This window comes from Dromaius novaehollandiae, chromosome 12 (assembly GCF_036370855.1).
Source record: "Dromaius novaehollandiae isolate bDroNov1 chromosome 12, bDroNov1.hap1, whole genome shotgun sequence".
NCBI lineage: Eukaryota > Metazoa > Chordata > Aves > Casuariiformes > Dromaiidae > Dromaius > Dromaius novaehollandiae.
In genome coordinates, this window is record NC_088109.1 from 6,976,673 (window position 1) to 7,001,286 (window position 24,614).

Genomic DNA, 24,614 nt, shown 5'->3' on the forward strand with positions numbered 1-24,614 from the left:
AAAAAAGAAACATTAGAAGGGTTTTTACAAGACAAAGACACACATTTTCACGGTAAGAAAAAAAATCAAAATTCCAAAAGTTTGGGGGTTCAGTCCTTTCTAGTTGTTAATTCTTGCATTTCAATATAAGCAAGGAAGTATGACTCAGACCACACTCATTTATACTGACTTCACTAAGGATATCGGCATTAAAAGAGTAATATTTAGTTACATAACAACAACCAATTCTGTTGTAAGAATGGTGTAGAGTCATTCGGAGTAATTCCTTTGCTTTTTCTGTTTTGGTTTGGTTTTTTGCCACTTTCATAGTAAAGAAAGGAGGAAATTCTTTTGTCAAAAAAAGAAGTCAAAAAACAATCAGTAGGTAAGTGGTAAACATACATTGAAAAATCATAATTTGCACCTTTCGATTAACTAAATAAGAACCTTAATCACAACACATGTAAAAAGTAAGAGATAACAAAGCATTGGTTTGACTATCAGATAAATTAATGTTACACAACGAGAATACAAAGAATTTTTTAAAGCTTCTGAACTGTTAGAAACAAAATACAATCCATAAAAATATAAACGAAAAGTCATGACTTAACTGTGTTCAATCCATCATCCACACTCAGTTGTTTGCAAATCAAGCAGGAAGATGATCTTTTCTTATATACCTATTCTTATTTTGTATGAATAAGCACAATTACTCTTTTCAAGGTACTGTAACACCATGGTAAATAGTTATAGTAGCATGCAACACTGCAGGTCCAAAACAAGACAGCAGAAGCTTGTCTTAGGTGAAATTCATGAACAAAACTTAAACTGAAGTGCAGAACCAAGAGCTACTGCACCCTTCCTTACCACATTAGAGTGTATTAACACGCAGTGTTACTATGCTTTCCTATGCTTTAAACTTCCTACTATTTCAGTTTCGTACATGTGGTACAACAGCTCCAACTATAGCTTTACTCCTCAGAGACTTTAAATACCATATACTAACCAGAATAGGAGAGTCCTGCAATCTGCATATAGAGGTCTTCTTCAGAGAAACTTTCTGGTAACATGAGAAAGGCTGCTGTGACTGCACTCTTCAGATTGCTAACAAGAGCAGCTTGCAGCTTGCCATTCTCATTCTGTGTCAGTATTTTCACCTGAAAAAATCAGAGTGTTGGAAGCAAGACTTCAGGAAAGTGCTACTGAAGATGGAGCTAGGAATGTTACTCAATCGAACACAAAAAAATAAGAAATTTATTTAAGATTATTTCCTATCATTATGTTACTACAAAGATTAGACCATGCACTTTTCTTTTTTTTTTTAAACAGAGTGGAAGAGAGGAACATCTTTTTAAGAAATTAACAGACTGCTACAAAAGGCTATTTTTACAAACACATACAGAACTGTAAAAAGCAACAGCCATTATCTAATCTCTGAAGAGCTATTCACCTTTCCATACTCATAAATTTAGGATTAATCAAAATAGGAAGTGTGAATGCATGAACAGAAATATTTCGTATGTTTTTAGGCAATAAGAAAAAAAGCACTCCACTACCACACTGAAAGGAAATGGAAAAAACAGCAAAAGAGGGAACTTTTCCTGTCTATCTTCATTCTTTTTTTTTTTTTTTTCTTTTAATAGGTTATAGTAATCTAGGACATAGAAATGTACTGGAGTAAAATGCAGATCTTAAGAACTTCCTGCAGAAAGCTATTATTACAGAACATTAGACTGATAAAGCTAGTCTGGTTTACAAGACGGCTAACTATGCTCTTTCAGCAACAATTCTCCAAACACTTTCCTATTGTGAGTTTCTATCCTTTTTTAAGTGTTCTAGTTAGGCAACACTGTCTTACTTTACTCATAAAAAACAGGTTCTTAATACTTGCTTATTCTGGATTATCTCAAAATTCAAGTTCCACTGGCAGTTACCAACAAACGTATCCAACTCTCTTGTTCTCACCAAAGAAACCCAGGCGTGTGCAAATGAACTGCACTTCTCTGAAACTCTGGCCCCATATACACCTGAAACAGCTAAGGCATCTTATCAAGCAACCGTTTTCCATTAGGAATGTAAATTAACTTATTAATGAAGAAAAAAAATAGAATCCAGATTCAGTAAGGAACATAAGGGAATTAGATATAGGTGCTACACAAAATTCTTGCAGAAGGGACATCAACGAAGCAATGTCATGGTTGACTGATAATATATTCAGAGCTTAATCTTTAATTAAATTAAATATTTAAGTGTGATAAAACTAGAACAGCATCCCAATTTGATTTGCTGGTAAATGCAACAGCATACAGGCTGCTCTTTTCACTCCTTTTGCACTAAAGCATGGTTTTGTCCACCATCAAATCAACGCAATAGTCTGGAATGGGTCCTGAGTGCACTTCTGAAAAATGTTTCCCTTTTTTGGTTTTCATTTAAAAAAATATGACTTCATTTCACAAGTGAACATTCAAGAATTCCTCCCAACTCTTCTGCATACTACTTTGTATTTTCTAGCATTCAAATGAAAGACAATTATTAAACACATTAAGCTACAATAAATTCATCTGCCACAGAGCCTAGAGTAAACCTGGCTCCCCTGAAAACCACAGAAAAGTTGATTGAATGCATACAGACTTGTTTAAATAAGATCTAATAAAAAATGTAGGCAGATCATGAGGATAAACTAATACCTAAGATCTCATCAGCAAATTCAGCTGTATGCATGTTCATAGCTCGCTGCTACAAGGAAATCATAATGAAAGACTAGATGGGAAAAGTCTGTGGTATCCCCAGGCAATAGCTCAAATTGTTTATACCTGAGGCTAGCCTTGGAAATAGGAGCAAGTTCTGGACATGTTCTAAAACACCAGAGTCAAAACTTTTTAAAATGTGAAACTCAGAGATGCTATTCCTCCTCAGGGAGGACTTGAAGACTTGCTTTTGTGAAGTAAAAGGAACAATCTCCTTTGCTGAAAATACTCCCTAACATGAGGAAACCCAACATAATTTCAAAGGGAAACAATATACCAGCCTTCAGAATTTAAATGCATGGAACACTGCAGTATGAAGGAACACTTCCATTTATGAAGGAATTTCAAAGAATTCAGACAGCTCAAAGGAAAACAGAGCCCAACATTAAGCACATAGGTATGACAACAATGAGTATTGATTCTTGTTGTGGTAAGTCTGAAATAATCCCAAAGTAAATGAAGGTTTTTTCACAGGACAGAGAAATTAAGACCAGAACTATTCACTGTACCACATGATATGAGGGGGAAAGAAGAGCACAGCTTATTCTGCTTTTACAGTATCTACAGAATTCATCTGGTTAACATTACATTCGAGATTTTAAAATTAAATAATTAAAATGAGGGATATATTCAATTTTACAAATAAGCATGACTCCCATTTAGCCAACACAACAGTTCTAAGTAGGATATGCATTACTTTCACTGCTAAAAAACTTGTACACAAGAAACTACAAGTGCAGTCGTGTACAGAAAGATACTTACAGACAAACAAAATACAAGAAGCAAATCTCATTACGAAATTAAAAAATTTCAAAAGCACTATTCCAGTTTGCCATTAGGCCAGATTGACGCTCTGCTAAATATCACACAAGTAAATGGATTTTTTCATTCTCTTCCAAAACATATTTTTTTTTTTAACATATTTGGACAATGGAGACATTTTGTAAACAAATGAAGTGTTCTGTCATTTTTTCATGGGAATTTTTATAATGTAAAAAAAACCCCAAAAACTAACCCTCCTAAGATCACTCTAAAAATTTTTAAATATTTTTAAATACTATTCATACTTCTCCCTCTCGGCTCACTTCAGTTCATTAAATACTCTCTTCTTTTAACAGTTTCTCCAGGACAAAAGTAAACACGACTACTTATACTAAGCCAATACTTACATGCAATATTTAACAAAAATTTAGTAAAATTTCAGATGCTTTTTAAAATCTTCTTCCTCTCTGAAAATATAGTTGTCATTTGTGCTTGCTTCCTCCCCCTCAGGAATCTTAGTCAGTTTGGAGAACTTATAACCAATTTTATTCAATTTTTCAATACAGTTAGATGGGCATTTAGCTAATTGATATTATAAATTTCATTAAGAATGAAAAGCCAATAAACTTCTAACACAAAAAGAAGCCTGGGAAGAAAATTTAGCATTTCTAAATAGCAATTCCAAACTCCATAAATTCTGCCAAGCATTCTGGAAAGATTACTTGGTCAAGGCAACCAGTTTATAACAGAAACAAAACCTTCTGTGAAAATTATGCCAATATTTCCAAGCCAGAGCAAATATTTCAGCTCATGTGCTAGAGTAGCTTGGATAGCTTTCACTCAGAGTGACAGCTTTGTAATGGAATACCAGCAAGGCACTCAGCTCCTCCTCCTCCAGACAAGAGCAAGGAGGAAATCCCCAGACAAACTGTTAAACAATATTAATCTGGCTCTAGTCAACTGTGTCCAGAACTAGCACAAAAGGCAAATGGTATGTAAGAGATTATAGTGTATTTAAAAAAAAACAAAAACAAAAAACAAAAAACTCTCCTCCAAAAAAGGCTTATTGTACATTTTTAGGAGGAAAAAAAGGCTTTCCACTTACAAAGCATATATCAAAACATCAAATTAGATGTGAAGCCAGAACCAGCACAAATTTGAAACCTATAGAAGCAATCCAAACAAATTATTTGATCATATCTGCAAAAATAGTATAACTTTTAAAAATCCCAGTTAGTGATTTTTGCAGATTATTCTACACAAAGAGAAAGCTAAAGGATTCACCCAGTAATCTTTTGGTCAAATTCTAGCTCAAGTCCTGCAAACTTCATTCATTCCAAATTCCTGTGAGCTTTATGAAAATAAGTTGGACTGATTACCTCTTTTATCTATTAAGCACATATGCATGACGATATCTCTGGCTGTCTTGTTAGTGTCCAAACAAAATACCAAACTCTGCCTTGTTGTGCAAGTATGCACTCCCCATTGAATTTAATCAGAAGGCTTGAAGCGCAATTTATAAATACCAAAAAGATGAAAAATTTTACAGTAAATCAAAGCAGCAGCAAGTATAGTTGCACTGAAAAAAGTTCAGTCTTTGTAGTTAGTATGAAATTAAAAACTCTTCTTTCAGTTATTTTTCTCAATGTTTTACATTGCATTCTTCATAAAGATAACAGCTGTTCTAGCCTGTTTCATGCCATAAGTCACTGAAGACAGGGAAAAAACAGTAGTGCTGAGACAAGCTATCTAAATTTACACCTTTAATTTTTAATCAAAAGTATAATTAACTTATATTTTGTTTTAAGGCTTGAACTGAATTCTCCCTCCTTCCCAAGAAAATTTAACTTAGTGCTGCTGCCATCTGCTGTAAGCACTGAATCATGCACTTCGCAGGGAGCACAGACTTCACATTTTGTGCAACACAAACATGGAGAAAAAACATCCAACATTCTTAGCGCATGATATGGTCAATTATGCATATGTTAACAAGACAATGAACTAGACAGTAACCACAGAGCAAAGCAGCTTTCATCTTTAAAGATATTAAAGAGTTCCGTTGTCTACCTGTGCTAAATTTTAGCAACTCCTGTAACGTGTTATAAAAGGTGAATATCATTTCTTCGCATTAAAGGGACTTTAAGTTAGTACAGTCCAGATATTCCAAATGTAATATGGCCAGAAAACTATGGTTAATATACCTAACTTTAGGTTTTTGATATAACACAGAATACACTTAAGGTCTACATTTCACTTCCCTTCTGGGAGATTATCCCTCTAGCAGAACTACAGCCCTAAATCAGGGCAGGAGATTTGTTCAGTGTTGACTCACAGATCAGTAACAGCTAAACTACTACTGATAATTTTCCATGCTTACAATTTCCTCTATTTTAAAGACAGATAACTGAACAGACTAACAGTTACCGGTTTTTGTAGGCGTCCAGCAACATAGAGGGTTTTCCAGTGAAATAAGTCATCAATCAGGGCATCAGTGCTAATTACACCATATTTAATCATCTGAAAAGGTAAAATAAAGAGTTTAGAACAACCATACAGTTGTACTGCTTTCATTTTCTGGAACTTACTATTTACTTACTATAACTGTCATTAACACTAAAGAACATACCCCTCCAATTAAAAATTGGAGCAAAAAATGAAACATTTTAATGATGTTTACATTTAGTTTCTCTAACAACTTTCCCTTACAGGCATTTGAAGTTTTCCTTCCAATATACCTCAGCCACAAAAAGTCTCACTGATAACACTAAAAGAGCTGCCTGAGCATCATATAAACAATGACAAGAGCTACGTATGTGAAAAAGCTGCACGGCAAGTTTTTCTGTTTTGTTTTGTCTTGTACAAAACAAAGGTAACTGGAAAAAGTAAGGATATAACATAAAAAGAAGGGACAACAATTTACTAGAGAACCATTGTATTCAGCAGCAGCACTAATAGCAGTATTGTTTAAAACAGGGAAACTTAATTAAGAGTTGCAAAAGTAAACTAGAATTTTAAAGAAAATCAGCATATGGACATCTCATTGAATGCGGAATGTAACAAAACACTATTTCCTTACAATTATTTTCAAAAAAGTGGAATGAGAAGATGCACAAAGTCCTCTAAGATCCCTTCTAGAAAAGGAAGGGAAAAAAAATACCACAAAACTTGCAACAAAGTCATCCCAGGATCAATCACTAAAGGAGAGGACTTTAAATCCCAAAGAAATCTAGACCCTGAGGAAATCCGAACATTAAAATACAACTCTTCATGAAAAAGATTTTTGAAAGGTTATGACCAGATCTGTATCAGCAAAATATTGCAACAGGTGGAATAATTCACAGTATTTTTGTGAAATCAAAAAAACCCAAGAAATTAATTTATCTGAGAGATTTAAAGTAAACAAAACAACCCCTGCATACTTAAGGATATTATATTTGGGGAAGAGGGTGTAGGGGGCTTTTTGCTTTCGCCCTTTGGCATTAGGAAATAACTTGGGATTTTGCAATTCAGTTTACATAACTGGAAAAAAAGATTAATTCTTAATGGCTTGTTAGCAGTCCCCAGATCCCAGATTTCCAGAGATTATCACCAGATCAAGCCAGCCAACTGGACAACACAGGACCACCAACTGTGATATGACTGGATCGTTATAACATGAAATAAAGGCATAATGTGAGACAAAAAATAACAAATTTCATAACAAAAATCATTATATTGATCCTCAAAACCAAATTCAAAATCCCTTTTAACATAAAGAGAACAAGGTTTAAACCTCAAATTCTTACCTCATGCAGCTGCCTTTTAAACAAAACAGCAAGCACACAACCGGCTCCTGTATCTAGCTCTCCAATCTCATATCAAGAATTCTGATACATATCCAACGTTATTGAAATCATATGTGCCCTGAGAAACTTTAGTTAGGCATATATTATTTAAATGGCATTTTTCTTCTGACTGTACTTCATTTAATTTCCTATTTTTCTTAAAGGATCTTGCTTTTCTTATGTACAGTTATTACCACATGCCAAAAATTACTCAAATCAGCACCAAGAAAAACAGATACAGCCTTCCCTCTCCTGACTCCTATCTGCATTCCTCCTACCAAATACTATCTAGATAGGGACATAGAAGGACTTACCAGACAAGTATGACTTGTCTGGAATTATTAATTATACCCAAAACTTCACAGGCCAAGGTGTCAGTCATTAAACAACACAGATGCCAGTTACAATTTGCTATGTTAAATGTTTGTATTTTATGTCAAACATGTTTAGAATGCACTTTACTATTACGATGTGGTCAACTATTGAATGTAAATCTATGTTTCTCCACAGATGGAAACAGTGAAACAGTTTAAAACAATCAAAATTGGCAAACAGCAAGTGATAAGGAAAATAAAATCCGTTTCTGAGGGGCTTTTGTTGTAAATTCCAAACACCATCATTTTTTAAATGACATTGCAGCTGCTCTGTTTGCTCAATAATTAGTGTGCTGCTTGTGGAAGTTTGAGATGTGAATACTGAAGATACCACTAGTTAAGGATAAGCTACAATAAGCAAGATGTGCTTCTTGGGCAGAAGTCCACTTTAAACGAATCATTTCAATACATCACACAAAGACATTTAACTTACTTTACTCAAACTTGTACTTACCCTACCATTACATGGCACTAAAGTATTGTAGTAAATCCCTGCTCCATAGCTCTGTATATTACTTATCTGCTTTGGCCCAAAAACTTTTAGGAAGGAATAATGACTCCTGTTCTTTAACAAGTTCATCATATGCCACGTAACAGAATCATCAACAGCAAACACGAAGTCCAACATATTGTTCTATGGATACGAAGAAAAATAGTTATTTGCATGTCAGGAAGCAACCAGTGATCATCATTTTATTCTAACGTTCATGTAATACCCAACTACAGGCTAATCGGTGTTTATATGATTAAAGGAAAAGCACAAGTATTAATGTCAGATGTAATTTAAAGGTTCTGACAGAGACGTATGTTTTCTGCTCAGTCTAGCTAAGGTAGTCCAGAATTTTCCTGTCCTGGTTACAAGACTAACCTTCCACCCTCTGAAAAAAACAGGGACATGTGACAACATCTCAGCTGTCCTAGTTTACAGCTCCAAACAACAGCTTAAACTGTCAAAGAGGACTTTTGCTAACACACAAGGCCATGAAATAGCAGATGTGGGCAGATTTTATTTGGTAAATTCTACCTGAAAAGAGGGCTAGCACACACGCCAAGAGCTGGGGTTCAGTGAGCAAGTGGGAGAACTGTTATCTTCTGTGAATCCATCAGAACTCGTAAACATGCAAAGCAGTTGTCTCCTGTGCACCTTTTTGCTTGGAAAAATCCGTTATATTTGAAAAACTGTGCATAAAGTCACCGAGAGCTGGCAAGAAAAAAACTGCATTTTATTGTATTCACTTGCTTTTGTGAACAATACAAACGGCAATACAAACTCTAGAAGCTTGTGATGTAAAATGTAATGTTCTTCTGGAAAAAAAAATCAGTCCACACATACAGGTTGGAAGTTTATAACCCATACCTACAATAACCTAATATTTAGGAAAATACTACTTAAAATTCTTCAGACCCAACTCTCTTCATTGATCACTAATTCGAGGCTGTATTTTGCCTAATCAGCTAGCGCTACTAACCAGAGAGTCTGTTAGCTACCTCTTCTGCCCATTTTTTTGTGTGGAACGAAAGGCTGTTAGAACCTTTATTCTTTTCTTTGCGGAAAAGAAAATGAAACACATTTAAACTGACTTTTGCGGGGAAGGGAACAAGTAATAGGCAAGCCACAAGCGAGCAATACTGTTGCTTGACAGTTTTAAAACGGCCAGACACCCCCGGAAATCCGTGTTTCCCAGCGGCGTGACCCCCAAACGACGCGGCGGCGCCGGGAACACAGGTGCGGCTCCAACGGCGACAGCGTGTTTTGCTCCTTTTCCGCGTACCGCCAGCGCAACCCGGGCAAGCCGTAACCGTTGTTTTTCAAACCCAGCGCCAAACCGCGCTCCGAAACGCAGCTCGCGGGCACAAGGTCTAACGGGCACCTGCGCAACGTGACCGCCAGGCGCCACCCCGCGGGCCGCGCGGGAGCCTCCTTCCCACAGCTCCCGACGGAGCTTTCTTGGAGGAAAAAACAACAAAAAAAAAAGAGCGTAGGCAGCAGCTTCATGTTAGAGGCAGGTTCAGTTCTGCCGCCTTGGCGCTGGAGAAGAGCGTCCCCCCCACCCCCCGCCCCAGCGGCCGCGGCGGGGCAGCGAGGCGGCCGCGCCCCGCGCTCACCTCGCTGTGCCCGGCCGAGGCCCCCGTCTGCCGGAAGACGCCGGAGCCGTAGGCGAAGGCCAGGCTGAGCTCCTGCGGGAAGTGCGCCAACACCCGCCGGAACGCCACCCCCGAGCCCGGCAGCACCGGCACCGCCATGGCGCCCGGCCCGCTCAGCGAGGCGGCGGCGCGGCGCAGAGAGGCCGCGGCTGTGAGGGGGGCGGCGCCGAGCGCGCAGCGCTCCCTACCGGCCAGTCCGCCGAGGGCGGCGGCTCCGCGGGGTCGCCCCGTGGCCGGGTGTGGCCGGCTGTAGCCGGTCTGAGGCGGCGGCCCCTCCCGCCGCTGCCCGTTGGCGCCGCTCGTCGCCGCTGCTGGGGGTGGGCGTGGCGGGACGGAGGCGCTTTCGGGATGCGGGTTCAGCTCCTCAGTCCTCTTGTATTTCCTGCCGTTTTCGTTTAGTTTCTGAGGTAATTGCAGTTCTGTGCCCCTTCGGTGATTTTTTTCCCTCTTCTTCCTTTGTTGTTTTTTTGTGTTTTCTCCTGATTTCAGGCTTCTGTCAGGATTTTTGTGGGCTTTATGCTGTTTCACACTTCTCCCATGTTAATGCAAACAAAAAGCCCACAACATTTAATCATCGCCGTTGTGCACTGGATTGCCTCGCTCTCGGTGTTCTTGAAGTCTTTACTGAGCCTCAGTTTTAATTTTCAAGTACTATATAATAAACAATCGAACTCTGAGTATATAAAAATCACAAGTTTGAAACCTACTTTCTTTGCTCATAGTTTTATGCTTTCCTCCATCTGTTTTCTCAAAATTCTCATTTTATCTTGCTTGATTTTACGTCTTTCAAAATACCCCTTTACGCTGTGCAGTGTAATGCTTTGAGGAAATCGGTGACCGTTGCAGCGTGGTATGTGTGTGCTAGACTTCAAACAAGTGATCAGGTCTTCTGACTTGAATTACACATATGCTTAAAATGTTAAATAGCAGAGGCTCTGATATTCTTTACTTCAGAAAATGGAGCTTGATGCATTTAAGGCAGTGTCAATTCAGTTGAGTTTGTGAGGATAAAGTAGCATATGATAAATTAGCATTTGACCATACAGGAACACTGGAAGGGGACACCTGAGACGAGAGCAATCCTTATTACTAATGGCAAATAATATAAAACTTCTCATACGTAAGACAAGTGCCATCATAAAACTACAATGGAACTTCATTCTTCTGAAATTTCCTGTTTCAAATGACTCAGATAGCCAAAACAGACCTTTTGACATCTACATTCTAAATACTTATTTTCAGAGGAGAAAAACAGTATCCTTGGTGAAAGTGTATTTACATTAAAAATAATCACATTTCAACAAAGTGAATTTTTACTATTCTGAATAGTAAGGTCCGAAAAGTTTGCATTAGCATGGTCCCACAGTAGCTGGGGTTTGGAGATTTTTTTTTTAGTCTAAGATCCTGATTCAGTACTCATTAGAGTCTTTGCGCTTATTTAACTAGTCACGTCAGATCACGGACCTTATGTCACTCTTTATGACTCATATACTTCATGGTACACATACTATAAAGAGCAGTAGCTTTTGCTGAGCTCATATTCAACAGCTTTTGCTACTACATAGGTGAGCAAAATAATTTGCATCATTTTTGAGAGAAGGATCTAACTGTAAAAAGTACAATGTAGTGAAGTAGCTAAAGAAACCTATTTTTTGTATTTTCAATATTTGTCATCCTGATTAAAATGTTGGGGTAAAAAATAGATGAAAATTTGCCTATTTAAGGATTGGCTTTATATACGTTTTTTACTAGTTTTACTAATGCAGCAAATTCTTTAGCACTAGTATGAATAAATTGATTAAACATTCCGTTTCTCAGTATATACTAGAAGACTTTTAAATCATGGGTGTGTTTGTTGCATGCAGCTATAAGTGGTATCACCTGTCTAATTACTCAACAATCTGATTTGATTATTTAATTTAAATTAGCTGACAAATAAAAGTGATATAAATAGCTGGTATTGCTTAATTGGTTCTTCTTGCCACTACTTATGAAGCTTTACAATGAAGCTTTTAAACATCTGCAGTCATTTATTGGTCAGCTTTCTTTTCTAAACTCTATTCTTCTTCTTTATAGCTACCTGCCAACTCAAGAAAGAAGAGATTCTATAGTTAATTTCCCTTTAAAACTGATCGAAAGAGGGTAAGACAAGGGTGGCTTGCTGCTAGAATTATCTGGAGGAAAGCATAAGTAAAGAGAGGGTATGCAAATGCTTAATTGTGCTAAGGCATTATATATGGAAATGATTTGATAACATGAATGACCACTATAGCAGCCTGGTTTTACATTGTATGGTCTGGATTGTAGCTGACAGGAAAGATATTCCCTTTCTCTAGTGTTAAGTTTGTTTAGCAGATTCAAGGAAATAATTTGTTATTAAACTTAAGCCTAAGGCTGATTGTTTGCTTAACTTCTCTGAGCTTAAAATAAAACATCTATATTGGAAGTAATTCAGAATTAAGGAGAAGGATGATATGTTTCTATGACTTCACTATGCTGAATTTATCATGCCTGTTTGTTTGGAATTTAGAGCTCTGAAAGGTAAGCAATTCAAATTCCATCTTTTCAGACTAAGCCTAATTTCAGGAAATCAGAAATAGCAGAAGATCATGAAATGACCTTTACTTAAGGAGTGAAGGGGTGCTATTGACCCAGAGCAAGCTTACCTTAATAAATAAGTAAAAAGGGGAATGCTACTTTTGAAAAGGAACAGATTGGTGACCTTCTGGAAGGCAGTTTTTATGCCATTAACTAATATTTAAAACTAAAGTAAAAGCAAAATCTGTGGGGAGATAAGCTCTCTGGAGCATTTTTGCTTAAATATTTATGTATTTGAGAAAACTTGGGGAATAAGGTCATCAGAGTATTGCCGAGGCGTCCATCCAAATCCTTAACCTTATTAGCCCCAAACCTTTTACTTGAGGCCTGCAGGTGGATTTTGTTCATGTAGCTTAAAGGCTGTGTTTTTTGTCTGTCTTACAACTGTGTTCTTCAGTGTGTTTCCTTAACTGGCTTTTATGCATTTTAAGTTAAATCTAAGATGTATTTCTTGCATCTGTTGATGACTTTTAAATTGGTCATGCTTCCCATAGAACAGTTAATTTTGAGACTAATAGCTTGTGACTTGGGACAAAATTTTGAGAGCTTATAAAGAGTTTAGATAAACTTTAGATAAGCATTCAGATAAAGTTGTCTTATGTCTTGTACCAGTTTTCAACTTAGACTCTAATCTGTTTTTTAGTCTAACTTCTGCTTTGCTAACTTTGGTAAGAAAATCTGCAAACACCAGAAGGTCTTCATTTCATTTATGTTTTCAGCCAGCACTGCTGTTGAAGGGAGCGTTTTTTTCTATCTGCTTGTACCAGTGTAGGTGTTTGCGTGGCTGCATATGAGAACAGATTGGAGACTTGATGTGGGTTAAAACTAACTTTAAAAAAAAAAAAAAAAAAACAGGCTAGTTTTAATCAGGTCACTAATGTGTTTTACCACATATGTTTGTGCTGCTACAAGCAGGATAGAGATTAAGATTTCCTCTTCTGTTGACAGTGCTGGTTCAAAAGATACAAGTACTTGTTTTTTATAAAACTTTTCACTTAGAATCTTGGCTGTGATTGATTTCATGCATTGGAGTTGTATAAGAAGGATAAAGAATTGTGTATGTTGCGCAATCTTCTTTTTCTTCCTTTTGCAGTCTAATTCTAATACTTACTGCAAAATATTTCTCATCAAAGAGCATGACAAAAATCGGAACTTGAGTCTTTATTTCACTTTTTGCCGCTGGCAACGAAATGCAATAAATATTCCCCACATAACTAGGAAGCTTATCTGTAAGCACTAGTGTAGTGTTTGTTTCTACCATGCTGGCATGTTTTCTAGTCCCTTGGAGTCAAGGACTCCAACAGATGTTGACTTTGTTCAGGGTCTGTGTTCCAAATAGTATGTGCTGCTCAAAACAGCAAAGTATAGTATTGTAGATGGTTTCAATGTCAGCTGTTTACAGAGCTTTCTTAATACCAACATCTTAATTTCTAGCTAAAAATAAGTTCTCACTAACTTAATAAAGAACTCAGAGTACTTATGGCCAATAAATGCACAAGCAGATCTGACAATTTGGAATTGGTCTCAGATTTCCTGTGCAATTCTGTAGGGGCCAGTAGATCTTCTCCACAGCATCAGAACTACATTTTGTTGCATGGTGGTGAAGTACCTTGCTTGTGGTGGTGTTGCCTCCAAAAAAAGGCCAACCTTGTGTCCTTTAACTTTTTTGGTGGAGAACCTGTCCTACTTTTCCATAGCATATGTTTGTTGGAGGTGGTGGCCTCCTAATAAGAACAGAATTAATACCTGTGATGTTTGTAACCATTGTAACTATATTCAGAGTAATCTTTCATAAGGTAGTGGCGGCATCTGGAACCCAAACCTCTATGCTGTTGTTTGGTTTAAATTTGCCTGTGTGTCTGTGCTTACAGTATTTTAAATTTTCCATCACTTAAAATACATTTTTATTTATTTTTTTTTTTTTTTTAGAGAAAGAAGCATGGATTGTGTAAATTCTTGCTGGTGCAGCTGCACACACTGATGCCTTGGCTTGCTGTTTGTACACAGTTAACACCAAACACCACTAGGTGTCCTCTGTTGCCGTATCAAGTCTGGATTACCTCCTGGAGATACCCCTGTGGATTCTAACTGAAAATACTGTTTTTAAACAAGCGAAGTGTGTGCGGGGAAACTCATAGACCTTTTTGCTTAGTTTTGAAGTTTAAGGTGCGATGTCACTTGGAAATGTTTAGAAAACATGCTATTTGTTCCATTTTGTTAGTAAAGTTTTTCCCAAGAGTTTATTTGTGACCCTGTGACTCATCGGTATCCAAGGGATTATTCTCCAGCAAGGACACACAAATAGCTGGATATTTCTAGTTGTCTCCAAACCTGTTGCTGAAACAAGCTCACTCACTGCCACCAAAAAGACTTTCCCTTCTCTTGCTGTGACTGATTATTATCAGGCAACAATAATAGTCAAGATAAAAATGAGTACATAAATTAAATTCTGGAATTTATGGCTCCCCCTTTGGCTGTGGTTCTGTCTGCTTGCTAGTTCTAGTCAGGAAGGGTTTTCTGTGGCAGACTGTCAATGTGTGAAAAATATAATTTTTACAGCAACACTAATCATTTTGTGGGATGCAGTGAAACATCAAGTGAGACAAGAATCGTGCCGAGTTCCTGCTGGTGGTGTACTTAGGCTGTTTCACAGAGGGCCAGGTAGGTTTTTTGTTCCCAGGAACTTTAGAGCTCTGGGGAACTGCCCTCCATAAGAAATGGACTACCATATATTGCCAGCTGAAATTCCGTTGGAGCTGGGAACAAAAATCATCTGTAGTATTGTCACTTTCCTTGTTGAATGCCTTACACTGCTACCCTGCTCAAAAGCTTTTAGGGAAGTTGCACCTTATTCTGTGTGTGTTTAGATAAGAATGATAGGAAAAAAGCAGATATGCTTTGCTGTTTTCTTCCTCCGTGGAGATAGCAAACAGCAACAAGTTATGATAATCTCGTCTTTTTTTTTAAATAGAAAAAACCAGAGCCATGAGTTATGTCTGGATTCATTGCTTCCTAGCTTGGCTTAGCACTCTTGAATTTTTAACAACCCTATCTCTGGAAAGGTGACAGAACTCTAGCTGTACTTGCAGTGACCTTAATCTACAACAGTAGCAGGTGTTGACTGGCCAGGGGCTGGATTCATGAGAAGTAGTGAGGTAAGTGGTGAAACGGTAGCAATGCTTCCAGGGCCATTGTCTGTAATAGCATATTTCCTTATTTTTTTAAATTCCATCTTGTGCATACTTCTAGAGCACATTGCACAATTACCTATAATGTTTATTAAGGGCTTGTTTTTCCTGTGATATGTATAGATTCCTGTTCTAATGGCAGTAAGCAACATCATGTGTTAGGCTAAGGGTGTGATGGTTTGAGGTTCTGAATGCCTACTGTGTATTCTAGAATTGTTCCGTGATATTTCTACGTATTTCAGCTGATTAAGTGTTGAGAACAGCCACTACATGCCATTATATTAATTTTCATTCAAAGCAACTACTAAGAAATAATTGCATCTAGAGATATTCCTGAGACAGGCAGCTTGGCAGCTCTAATTTGGTCTGTGAAAGAGAGCGAGACTGTGTAGTGTAATTGTACACTGTGTGTGTTGGTGGAATTTGATCATATAACAGCTTGAATGCAAAAGTATGTATGACATCTTTTGCCTACAATTGAACAGTTTAATAAACTATCTTATTAATATACTAATATGTTTGAATCTGTTCACAAGCAAGGCAGTTCTAGCTCCAGTACAGTACATTAATCATTTATTACCCTAATAATATTAGCCACTCTAACTTGCATATTTTCATTGTGTATTACTAAAGCAGTTTTGAAATTCTTTACACAGGAAAAAAGGAATAAAAAGGGTCATTAAGCAGAATAAACAGCAAGTGACACTGGAAAATACATTAGTTTGATATTTCAAGCTAATGTGTGTGTGGGCTGTGTGAAAGCACAAAGTTTTTCTCCTACAGTCTTTTTGCAACTCAGCTTCTAAATGAGTAGGTTGTACTGCTGTTTTCCTTTACCTGGCTAGGCTAGTTGAAGCCCTTGAGGCCCTGAAGCAAGGGGGAGAAGAGGCAGGTGACAGTAGTGCAAACTGGGGTAGAGATGAGCAAAAGTGGAGACCTAGAAAATGACCAATGCGTTGCGGGAGATTAACGGACAGCACGCCAATCGATATGATTAAATGCTGACACTTTATTAAGCCCGAACAGCGTCTTTTAGATGCCTGAACAGTGATCCCGTGAATCAAACTATACAGTGATTGGTACATGTTCATTTAGCACACACATCTAAACAGTATATGATTGGATAGCATTTACTGTCTCCGAGGAGGCAAAGAAATTACCTAAGCCTGTAAGTTTCTCACTGAACGTCTGGGAGTTGTTTTTCCTGGGAGCTGTTTTTCTCCTTCCAAGGACAGTTTCTCACCACATTGCATGCCCTCTAGTAACCTTACCAGTAGGCTGCAAAACCTACTTTCACACTCTTGCTATTAGCATTAGGGCTGGATTGCTCACATGTCCGTTTTCCTCTAGAAAATCCTCCACAATGCATGATTGATTACTGCATCTTCAAAATGTCATTTTGGGTAACTTGTTTCTTTTTTCATAAAATAGCTGGTCTCAATTGGGAGGATGGGGTTTTTTTGTCCCTCATACAGTCTTAATTTATGCTCTCTATTCTTTCCTTTTTCTAGACCAAATGGGGCACTTGGTTGCTTAAAAAAAAAAAAAAAAAAGCCTCATTCCCTATATGAAAGGGGAAATTGTTAGTTATTTATGAATATACTCACATCATGTTATCATTGGTGGAACTTAACTTCTATTCTGTTAAGTTATGTGATAAGCTGATTTATTTCAAATTGTTACAGTGGGAAATAAAATCAACTGAACTCATATTTTGTCAAAATTGGTGCTTTTAATATTGACTATAATAGTGCAGTGACATTGTAAACTCCTAATAGAGCATGTTCATGACAACTGAGAAGACATGTATCTTTGGATATATTTTGTATGGTAATTTATAAATGACCATGCCTATCTGCATTTCCTGTGGACTTCAGATATTTGTGGTGGAAATGCAGAATATTCAAATGGACATTTCCATGTGCTGACTCAGTATAGATAAGTATCCTATATGGTTAATGTTTTCATTTTCTTTTATTGTATCTTCTAAATGGTGATCCATTAGCTGCCCAAGTAGATTCATCTGAAATGCCTGCAGTGCATGTTTGCAGTTTACCTGAGTAGTGGTTATATTTGCTTTCTTATTCAGCATTTAATTTTGTAAGGCTTTGTTTCCCTTATTTTAAAGACTCTCAGAGGATCTGAACTACTTTGCAGAGCAGCAGTTATAAGCTAGAATATTTTGTGATGAATGTTTTTCTTTTGTTCTCTCTAGCAGTTAACATCATCTTTGAAGAAGCTTGTATAACATAGTATCTTAAACTTCAGTGCACTCATAATTGAATAAATGGAAAAGAAATAGTTGAATATTAATTTCTACTAAAATGTCTATTTTCTTTTTACTTGAAGGTTCAGAACTTGCAAAAATTCAGATAAGCATGTTTTGCCACAGCCTTGCAAGCTGCCTAGTTGGTTTGTCTGTGGATGTATAGCTAACATGGTACATAGTTAACTCAGCTTTATGATAGAATAGTAGCTGAAGCTATTTTGCTGGGAGGATGGTGGCTGTGCTAATTCAACATTAAACTATTAGTTAATTTGACTTACCCAAATCATGATACAGAATGAATTCAATTAGTCATTTGCAAGTGTTTTATGTACTTTGTGTATGTTGTGTATGCATGCATTTGTTTTGGCTCCCACAACATCCTTGTTGACAAGCTGGTAAGATACAGACTGGACTGGTGGGCCACAAGATAAATGGGTGGAAAGCTGGGTAAACTGCCAAGCTCAAAGGGGGATGGTTAGTACTTTAAAGTAAAAGTGGCAGCTGGTCATGAGTAGATCTCTTCATGGATCAGTACTGAGTCTAATAGTACTCAATACCTTTATAAACTATATGGATGACAGGATTGAATGCACTGCCATCCAGTTTATGGATGACTCCAAACTGGGACAAAGGGTAGATATGCCAGAGGGAAGGACCACCACAGAGAGAGATCCCAACAGGCTGGAAGACAGGGTGGACAAGAATCGCATGAAGGTTAAGAACTAAATGTAAAACCCTGCACCTCAAACAGAATAATCTCAGGCAGCAGCAGTATGGTGGGGGCGGGGGGGAGAATTCAGCCTGGAGAAGACAAGCCTTAGTGGGGAACTAAGTACAGTCTTCCAATAGCTAAAAGTTAGTTATGGAGAAGATGGCAATACTCTCACTTCACAAGAGTGCACATGGCAACAGGACAACAGACAGAGAGCACGAGTTGCTTCAGGGGAAATTATCTCTGGATGTAAGAAGGTTCATTACCATGAGAACAGTTAAGCATTGGAATAGGTTGCCCAAAGAAGTGATATAATCTCCCTTGTTGGGAATATTCAAAACTTGGCTTGGCAGGGCCCTGGAAAACTTAATACCAGCTGATATCCAGGAGTCTCTTCTGACCTAGACTCTTCTATGATTGAATTTATTAGCATTTTTAAAGTCCTAGACAGAATCTGTCTGAAACTTCTGTCCTTTGAAAGCCATCCTCTTCACTGCTTGAAGGTTGTCTTTTAAAGCTAGGCATATTTAAGAGCACAGAGTTCTGATTCTTGTGTAAATACACCCTCTCCTTTGTGCATGTAACACAGTCCCCTCTTTCCAGTGTATCTAGTATGTTCACCAGGGTTTGCTTGTTCAGTAATCAATCCAGTTGGTTAGCTCTCTGAGTAGGTGATATATCAGTGCAGAAATGCTCACCCTTGCTAGTATTTGCTAATGTTTACCAAAATTAATCAGATTATTACTACTTAGATTATTGTGTTTCTATGAATTACTGGAATTTATTTACCTTTTTCATATCTCATTACTTGAAACAGTAGTTTCTGGATATAGGCCCCTAAAACTTCCAGTGGGGTTAATAAAACATTTCTTTTTTCGTATGTATAAGATTGATTGTTGCCAGAGGATAAATTATTAGGTGTTGGTTTTGGCCTTGTTAGCACTTTGAGATTCTCAGTAACCAGTATGCTGTGTCTTCTCTTTGTTTATGTATATATTTTGTGTAAAATAGTCTTTGAATTTTATGGCCTGTCTTATGAACTGTCCTGTTTTGAAATATTATTGTTGAAGTTCCTTGGAAAACTTGTCATAAGCTATTAAAAGCAAACTCCTGCATGTATGTGAAATAATTAAGAAAGAAACCAACACTATAGGTCTGAAAAATTTGTCTGCTTAACTGTTAATATCATAGCCAATATATAGTAATAACAGATTCATGTTTATGCATGATTATGTGGAGAACCTTTTCACTACAGTGAAAATGATAATTCCCTAAAACTTAATTTTTATAATTCATCTTCATCTTCAAGATGTTCTAGATGGGAATGTTAAATTATTTGATACAATGTTGTAAAATCAGTGTTTCACAAAAGCCCGTCAATATTTTATGAAGGAAAATGTTATTTGATTGCGTCAAGCAGTATGGGTGGATATGATTAATTAAAGTAGGTGATGGATTGGTTGAGGAATGAAGAACTGAAATTAATAAGGAAGAGTCGAATATGCATTTTGGGATAAATGATTTAACTACAAGCCTAGTGGATTCCTTGAGGAAACAGTATAAGGAGTATTGCATAGCACACTTAGAGTTCTCTTGGACAAGGCAGTGGATGAGGTGCAGGGGGGAGCAAAGTTTCACTGGGAGAGAAATAGACTAACAATTCTGATCTTGTCTTCTAGGATAAGATCTGAAGCTTTTCTTGAAAGCACAGTCTTTGTATATAACTAGGGAGGGTAAATTAACCATCTAGTTTTCTTACTGATAACTTGTTTGAATTCAAACAAGCAGTTGTGGAGAAGGCAACATTAAAAAAGAAGTAGTAATTCTTGATGGTCACATTTCTTTAAGTCGAAGGGTATGGTTGTTCTTTTCTGCCTGATATGACCACGGTTAATGTGCAAATTCTACTAAACTGTGTATATGGAGGCACACATACGAAATTGAAAAGTCCACTATCAATGAAGTTAAGCTTACATTTAGTTCTTAAACTTTCTTTTGTTTTGCACAAATTCTGTCTCCAAAGGCTGAAAACCACATTATGAAATGCACTAAAAAGAAACATTTTGTAGAGAACTGATCCCTTTCAAAAGCTAGGTAAAAGCTTACAAAAGCAACTTTGTTTCTAAAAATTATTTGAGCCCTAAAGCTACAGCTTTTGAACTTGACCAATTGAGTTTAGGCATGGCCCCCTGCTTGCTCTGATGTTTAGGATTAGTAGGAGACCATGCTTACACTTGTCATTAAAGAATCAACAGTTTGGAAAACTGTATGAAGGGGCAGGATGCACATCACCTTGATCTGTTTGGATGCACATGATGTGCTCTTTCCAACAACTTATGTAAAATAATTCTTCTGTACATGTATGCACAGTTATTGAAGTTACGTATTTTTTTTAAAATACAAGTTGGATTACTTAGGCTTTTGTGTCCTGCATAAACTTCCTAAATCCTTTCCTGTTTGGTTTCTCTTCTGATGAAGATGACTTGTATTAGCTAAAAAAAAGACAGATTTAGAAGAAGATTTTTCAAGAGATTATTAGGCACCTTTTCCTAGTGGAGTGGTGTCTTGCTTTACTTAAATAATTTTGCCCAGTAACACTTATAAATAAGATATCTCCTTGCTCCATCTATGCATTTGGGCGTCTGAGAATTGTTCAACAAGTTGGTAACTTCTTCCATTTTCCTCCTTTTGTGTGTTAATAAAAATATAAAAAAGTGTGGTACTCTTCTACTAAATTTCTTTTGTCAGAAATGAAAGCAGTTAGTTTACTTGCAGTGTCTCTTATTTGATTCTGCCAAATTTCTTTCTAAATTGAGATTTTTAGCTCTCGTCTGTGACTAGGTAGTTGTAGAACTAAAGAAATTGTAAGTAACATTGGAAAGAGTAACTTAACAATACAGGCATATGAATCCTGTGTCCAGAAAAAACTCATAAGTGGTAAGATTGTATTGCAGTTTAATCTGAAGTAACAATATTTAAGTGTGTTATGATGCACAGAGCAAAAAGTTCCATTCTTTCTGACTTGGTAATGTTCCTGAAATTTTCTATATATTCATCTTTCCTTTTGTTAGAGCCAAAAGACAGATGTTTGCCAGTAGCCTGGAAAAGCAGAAAAGTCTTTTGCTACAGAGTAAAGGTCCTAGAAAATTTTGGTAGCCGCTGGATTTTTTTTTTTTTTGAAGGTGGTAGTAGTATAACATTTTAATGATAACTTCATCTTCAGTCTGGCCTTTCTTTTTGTCCTCAGGGCAGCTTATATTAGTAAACAATTCTCTTAAAATAGCCTCAATCATCCCAAGTCTGCTGGAAATTATTATTAACAATATTTGAAAACAGGTCATGTTTAAGATGTTAGATTTTCCTTGGATGAAATAAGGAATTCAGGATAACAGAGTAGAAATGAAAAATACTCTTGAGCTAATATTTGCAGACAATATTATCAGTAAGCTGTCTCGATAAAGCACCTCGAGAATGAGCCTACTGAAAAAGAAGCAGAATATCAGAAATGATATGCTAGATACTGTTTTTCTATTTACAATAGAAAATTGTAAAATGATAAATTAGAAGAAACTAATCTTTCAGAGCAATGTTAGGTACTGTATAGCAGGTTGTGTTAAACTAGGGTATGTTTCCATTGATTTGATAGAGGTCAGTGTGAGTTCTGCACACAAAATGGTGGCATTACCAAAATCATTGCCAGTGGTTGACCTTGGATACAGATAACAAGAATCATTTCCCCAGCAACATGAAACTGCCGCTTTCTGTGTATGTTAGGTTTTAGACATTTGCACTTTTGCTAAATTCCTGAATGATCTAAGTGATTATTTGTATTTTGGCAAAGAAAGTCTACTCAATTTAGTTATCCATCTTATTCAGGAAAAAAATTCTTGGACATGATGGTGTTCATGCAGAAGCACACGTTGAAAGCTGTTCTGTTAGTCACTGTCTCTGCTCAGTTAGCACAGAAGGTTCTCAAGTTGAATCAAGGAGGTATTTGTCAGCTGCATGTGTGGATATTTTTAGTGTTTTTCCTAGGTTTTAATTAGCCATGTCTTAAAACACAGTTAAAATTCAGATGATTTGTGGACTAGCTATTTATCTTATGTCTTCATAGTAAATAAGAATGACAAATGTTTCTTAGTAGAAGAGTGTGTATTTTTGATTTCCCTATCACAAATAGTCTGTTCTCCTAATGTTGTGGGTCAGCCTTTATGAAGCTAAGATGATCTATGGGAGCAGTGCTTGAGAGGGCCACCCTGAGCACTCAGGTTTTAATTGTGTATTGATCTTTAAGGAAATTGAGTCTTCTTCTGTAGTCTTATACAGAGATGTATCTGCTAACTCTTTACCAAGGAAATCAACTGTATGGGTCTCCATTAATATAGGGTGATCTAATTATTCTGTGTATGCGTTGGCCACAAACCTTTGATACAGGTAGCTAATGCAGTGTTTTTTCTATATAAGTGATGAGATAGCCAGTATATGCCCAAATTTGATGTTCTGATACTACTATTGAATTCTGGAGAGTGCAGGACTAGATTCCTTTCTCTAAACTTCCTTATTTTAGGCGGCTTAGGGTTAAGTGCTTTAAATTTTATTTCAACATGCTGCTAACAGGTCTATAGGGTAGTTACTTTTGGCAGACTTAACGATGTATTGTTAAGAAGAAAAATATTCTTGTGTTAATTAAGTAAAGTATGCCTTTCATATTTATAGGTATCATGTATTTAAAAAACAGTGGGAATCCTTTACATACAGATATGAAAACTGAATGATTAAAGGAAACTGACATTCTTACTGTTTGTCCCCTAATGAGAATACACATTGTGGGTGGTGACCAAAGGGGACTACAAGATCTTATGCCCAGTTCCTGGTGTGTGTGTGTGTGTATACATGTGCACATTTTTACTATTATTGCTAGCCTGAATAGTTAAAAACTGTCTGAGAACAAGACATCTTGTGAGTAGTTTCACAAGGTCAACACTGCAGTTCATTGGCAGAAATATGGAAGAAGTTAGTATAACTACTTTGTGCATGCTGTTGCTGGTCTGTGGCCATGTAGGAGGGTTAATTCTCAGATCTGTCTCTCTGCTGTCTTCCAAGGTAATTGAAATGTCATCACTTAAAACTCATGTTTTCCGAATAAAATTCACATTCTCCCAAAATACTATATTGACTGAGTAGTTCACCCACTTTAAGCCAAATTTGTAAAGAATTCAAGCCAAATAAGCTGGCTCAGATCTCACTTCAAGACTCCTTCATTCTAGAAGTAGAATCACTGTCAAGTGTTTGGCTTTCTGGGAACTGTAAAAAATGCTGGCTCCTTCACTAATAGGAATAGTCTGTGTTTGAATATAGTACAGTTGGATTTTAAAGCCCTCTGACTTGCAAAGATTTCATTTTCAGGTTTAAGAAACGGTATGCAATTTAAGCAACTACGTAACAAACATATTGACAATGCAGGATACTTCAGAGCTGTGGTTTTTTGTATTTTTAAACATGGTGATGTTCAGAGATTCTCAGACAAAAATGAATCATGAAGTAAATGACTTCTTCAATTATAGAGCATACTGGGAAAAACAAAAGCTGCAAAATACCTAAAGATGTTTCCCGCAGGGCAAATGAAGGAGGAAAGTCAATTAGGGTCTTCAGCAGAAGACTTACTGTGCTATGAAAATTTCTGCTGACCTACAGCACATTTTCTTTTGGGGTCTGAACTGAGCAGATACAAATGACCAATTCCAAGTGGCCTTGAGCTTGTCCTGCCTGCAGTAATAAAGTCTGCTGAGGGGAGAGTGTCAAATCCAGGTGTTTACATGGCTGCTGGTTGTGCAAAGCAAACTTTTTTGCTGCCTGTGACATAACCTGTGCACATGCACAGTTCAGATCTAACCCTACTAGAAAACTACTAAATTGGGATGGTTACAGTAACACTGGGCAACAGCTCACTCAGGTTAGCCATATCCTTAACGCAGCTCTATGATGGATAATAATGTATTAGGAAAGTATTTGCATT

At 37.0% G+C, this 24,614-nt stretch overlaps 1 protein-coding gene and 1 long non-coding RNA gene across 8 annotated transcripts in view; one reads left to right on the forward strand and one right to left on the reverse strand.

Moving 5' to 3' along the window:
• The window catches only part of TAMM41 (TAM41 mitochondrial translocator assembly and maintenance homolog), a 54,749-nt gene extending 44,692 nt beyond the window's left edge, over nucleotides 1-10,057 (reverse strand). For 3 of the 7 annotated variants that reach the window (XR_003259529.2, XR_010391212.1, XM_026102520.2), the window contains exons 1-4: nucleotides 9,793-10,050; nucleotides 8,141-8,320; nucleotides 5,913-6,005; nucleotides 986-1,136 (exon numbers count right to left, since the gene is read on the reverse strand). Coding sequence is in view for 3 of the 7 variants with exons in the window: in XM_026102520.2 (XP_025958305.2) it covers nucleotides 986-1,136; nucleotides 5,913-6,005; nucleotides 8,141-8,320; nucleotides 9,793-9,930 (562 nt within the window). In the remaining 4 variants the exon portion in view is untranslated. Of the gene's footprint in view, nucleotides 1-985; nucleotides 1,137-5,912; nucleotides 6,006-8,140; nucleotides 9,719-9,792 lie in introns of those variants that run through there. The other 4 variants (XR_010391214.1, XR_010391213.1, XM_064518832.1 and 1 more) reach the window with 4 other exon arrangements.
• Nucleotides 9,980-17,327, forward strand: LOC112984564 (uncharacterized). The gene is made up of 3 exons (XR_003259528.2): nucleotides 9,980-10,238; nucleotides 11,908-11,973; nucleotides 14,359-17,327. It is a non-coding gene; the product is annotated as an uncharacterized LOC112984564 (long non-coding RNA).
• The last annotated feature ends 7,287 nt before the right edge of the window (nucleotides 17,328-24,614 follow it).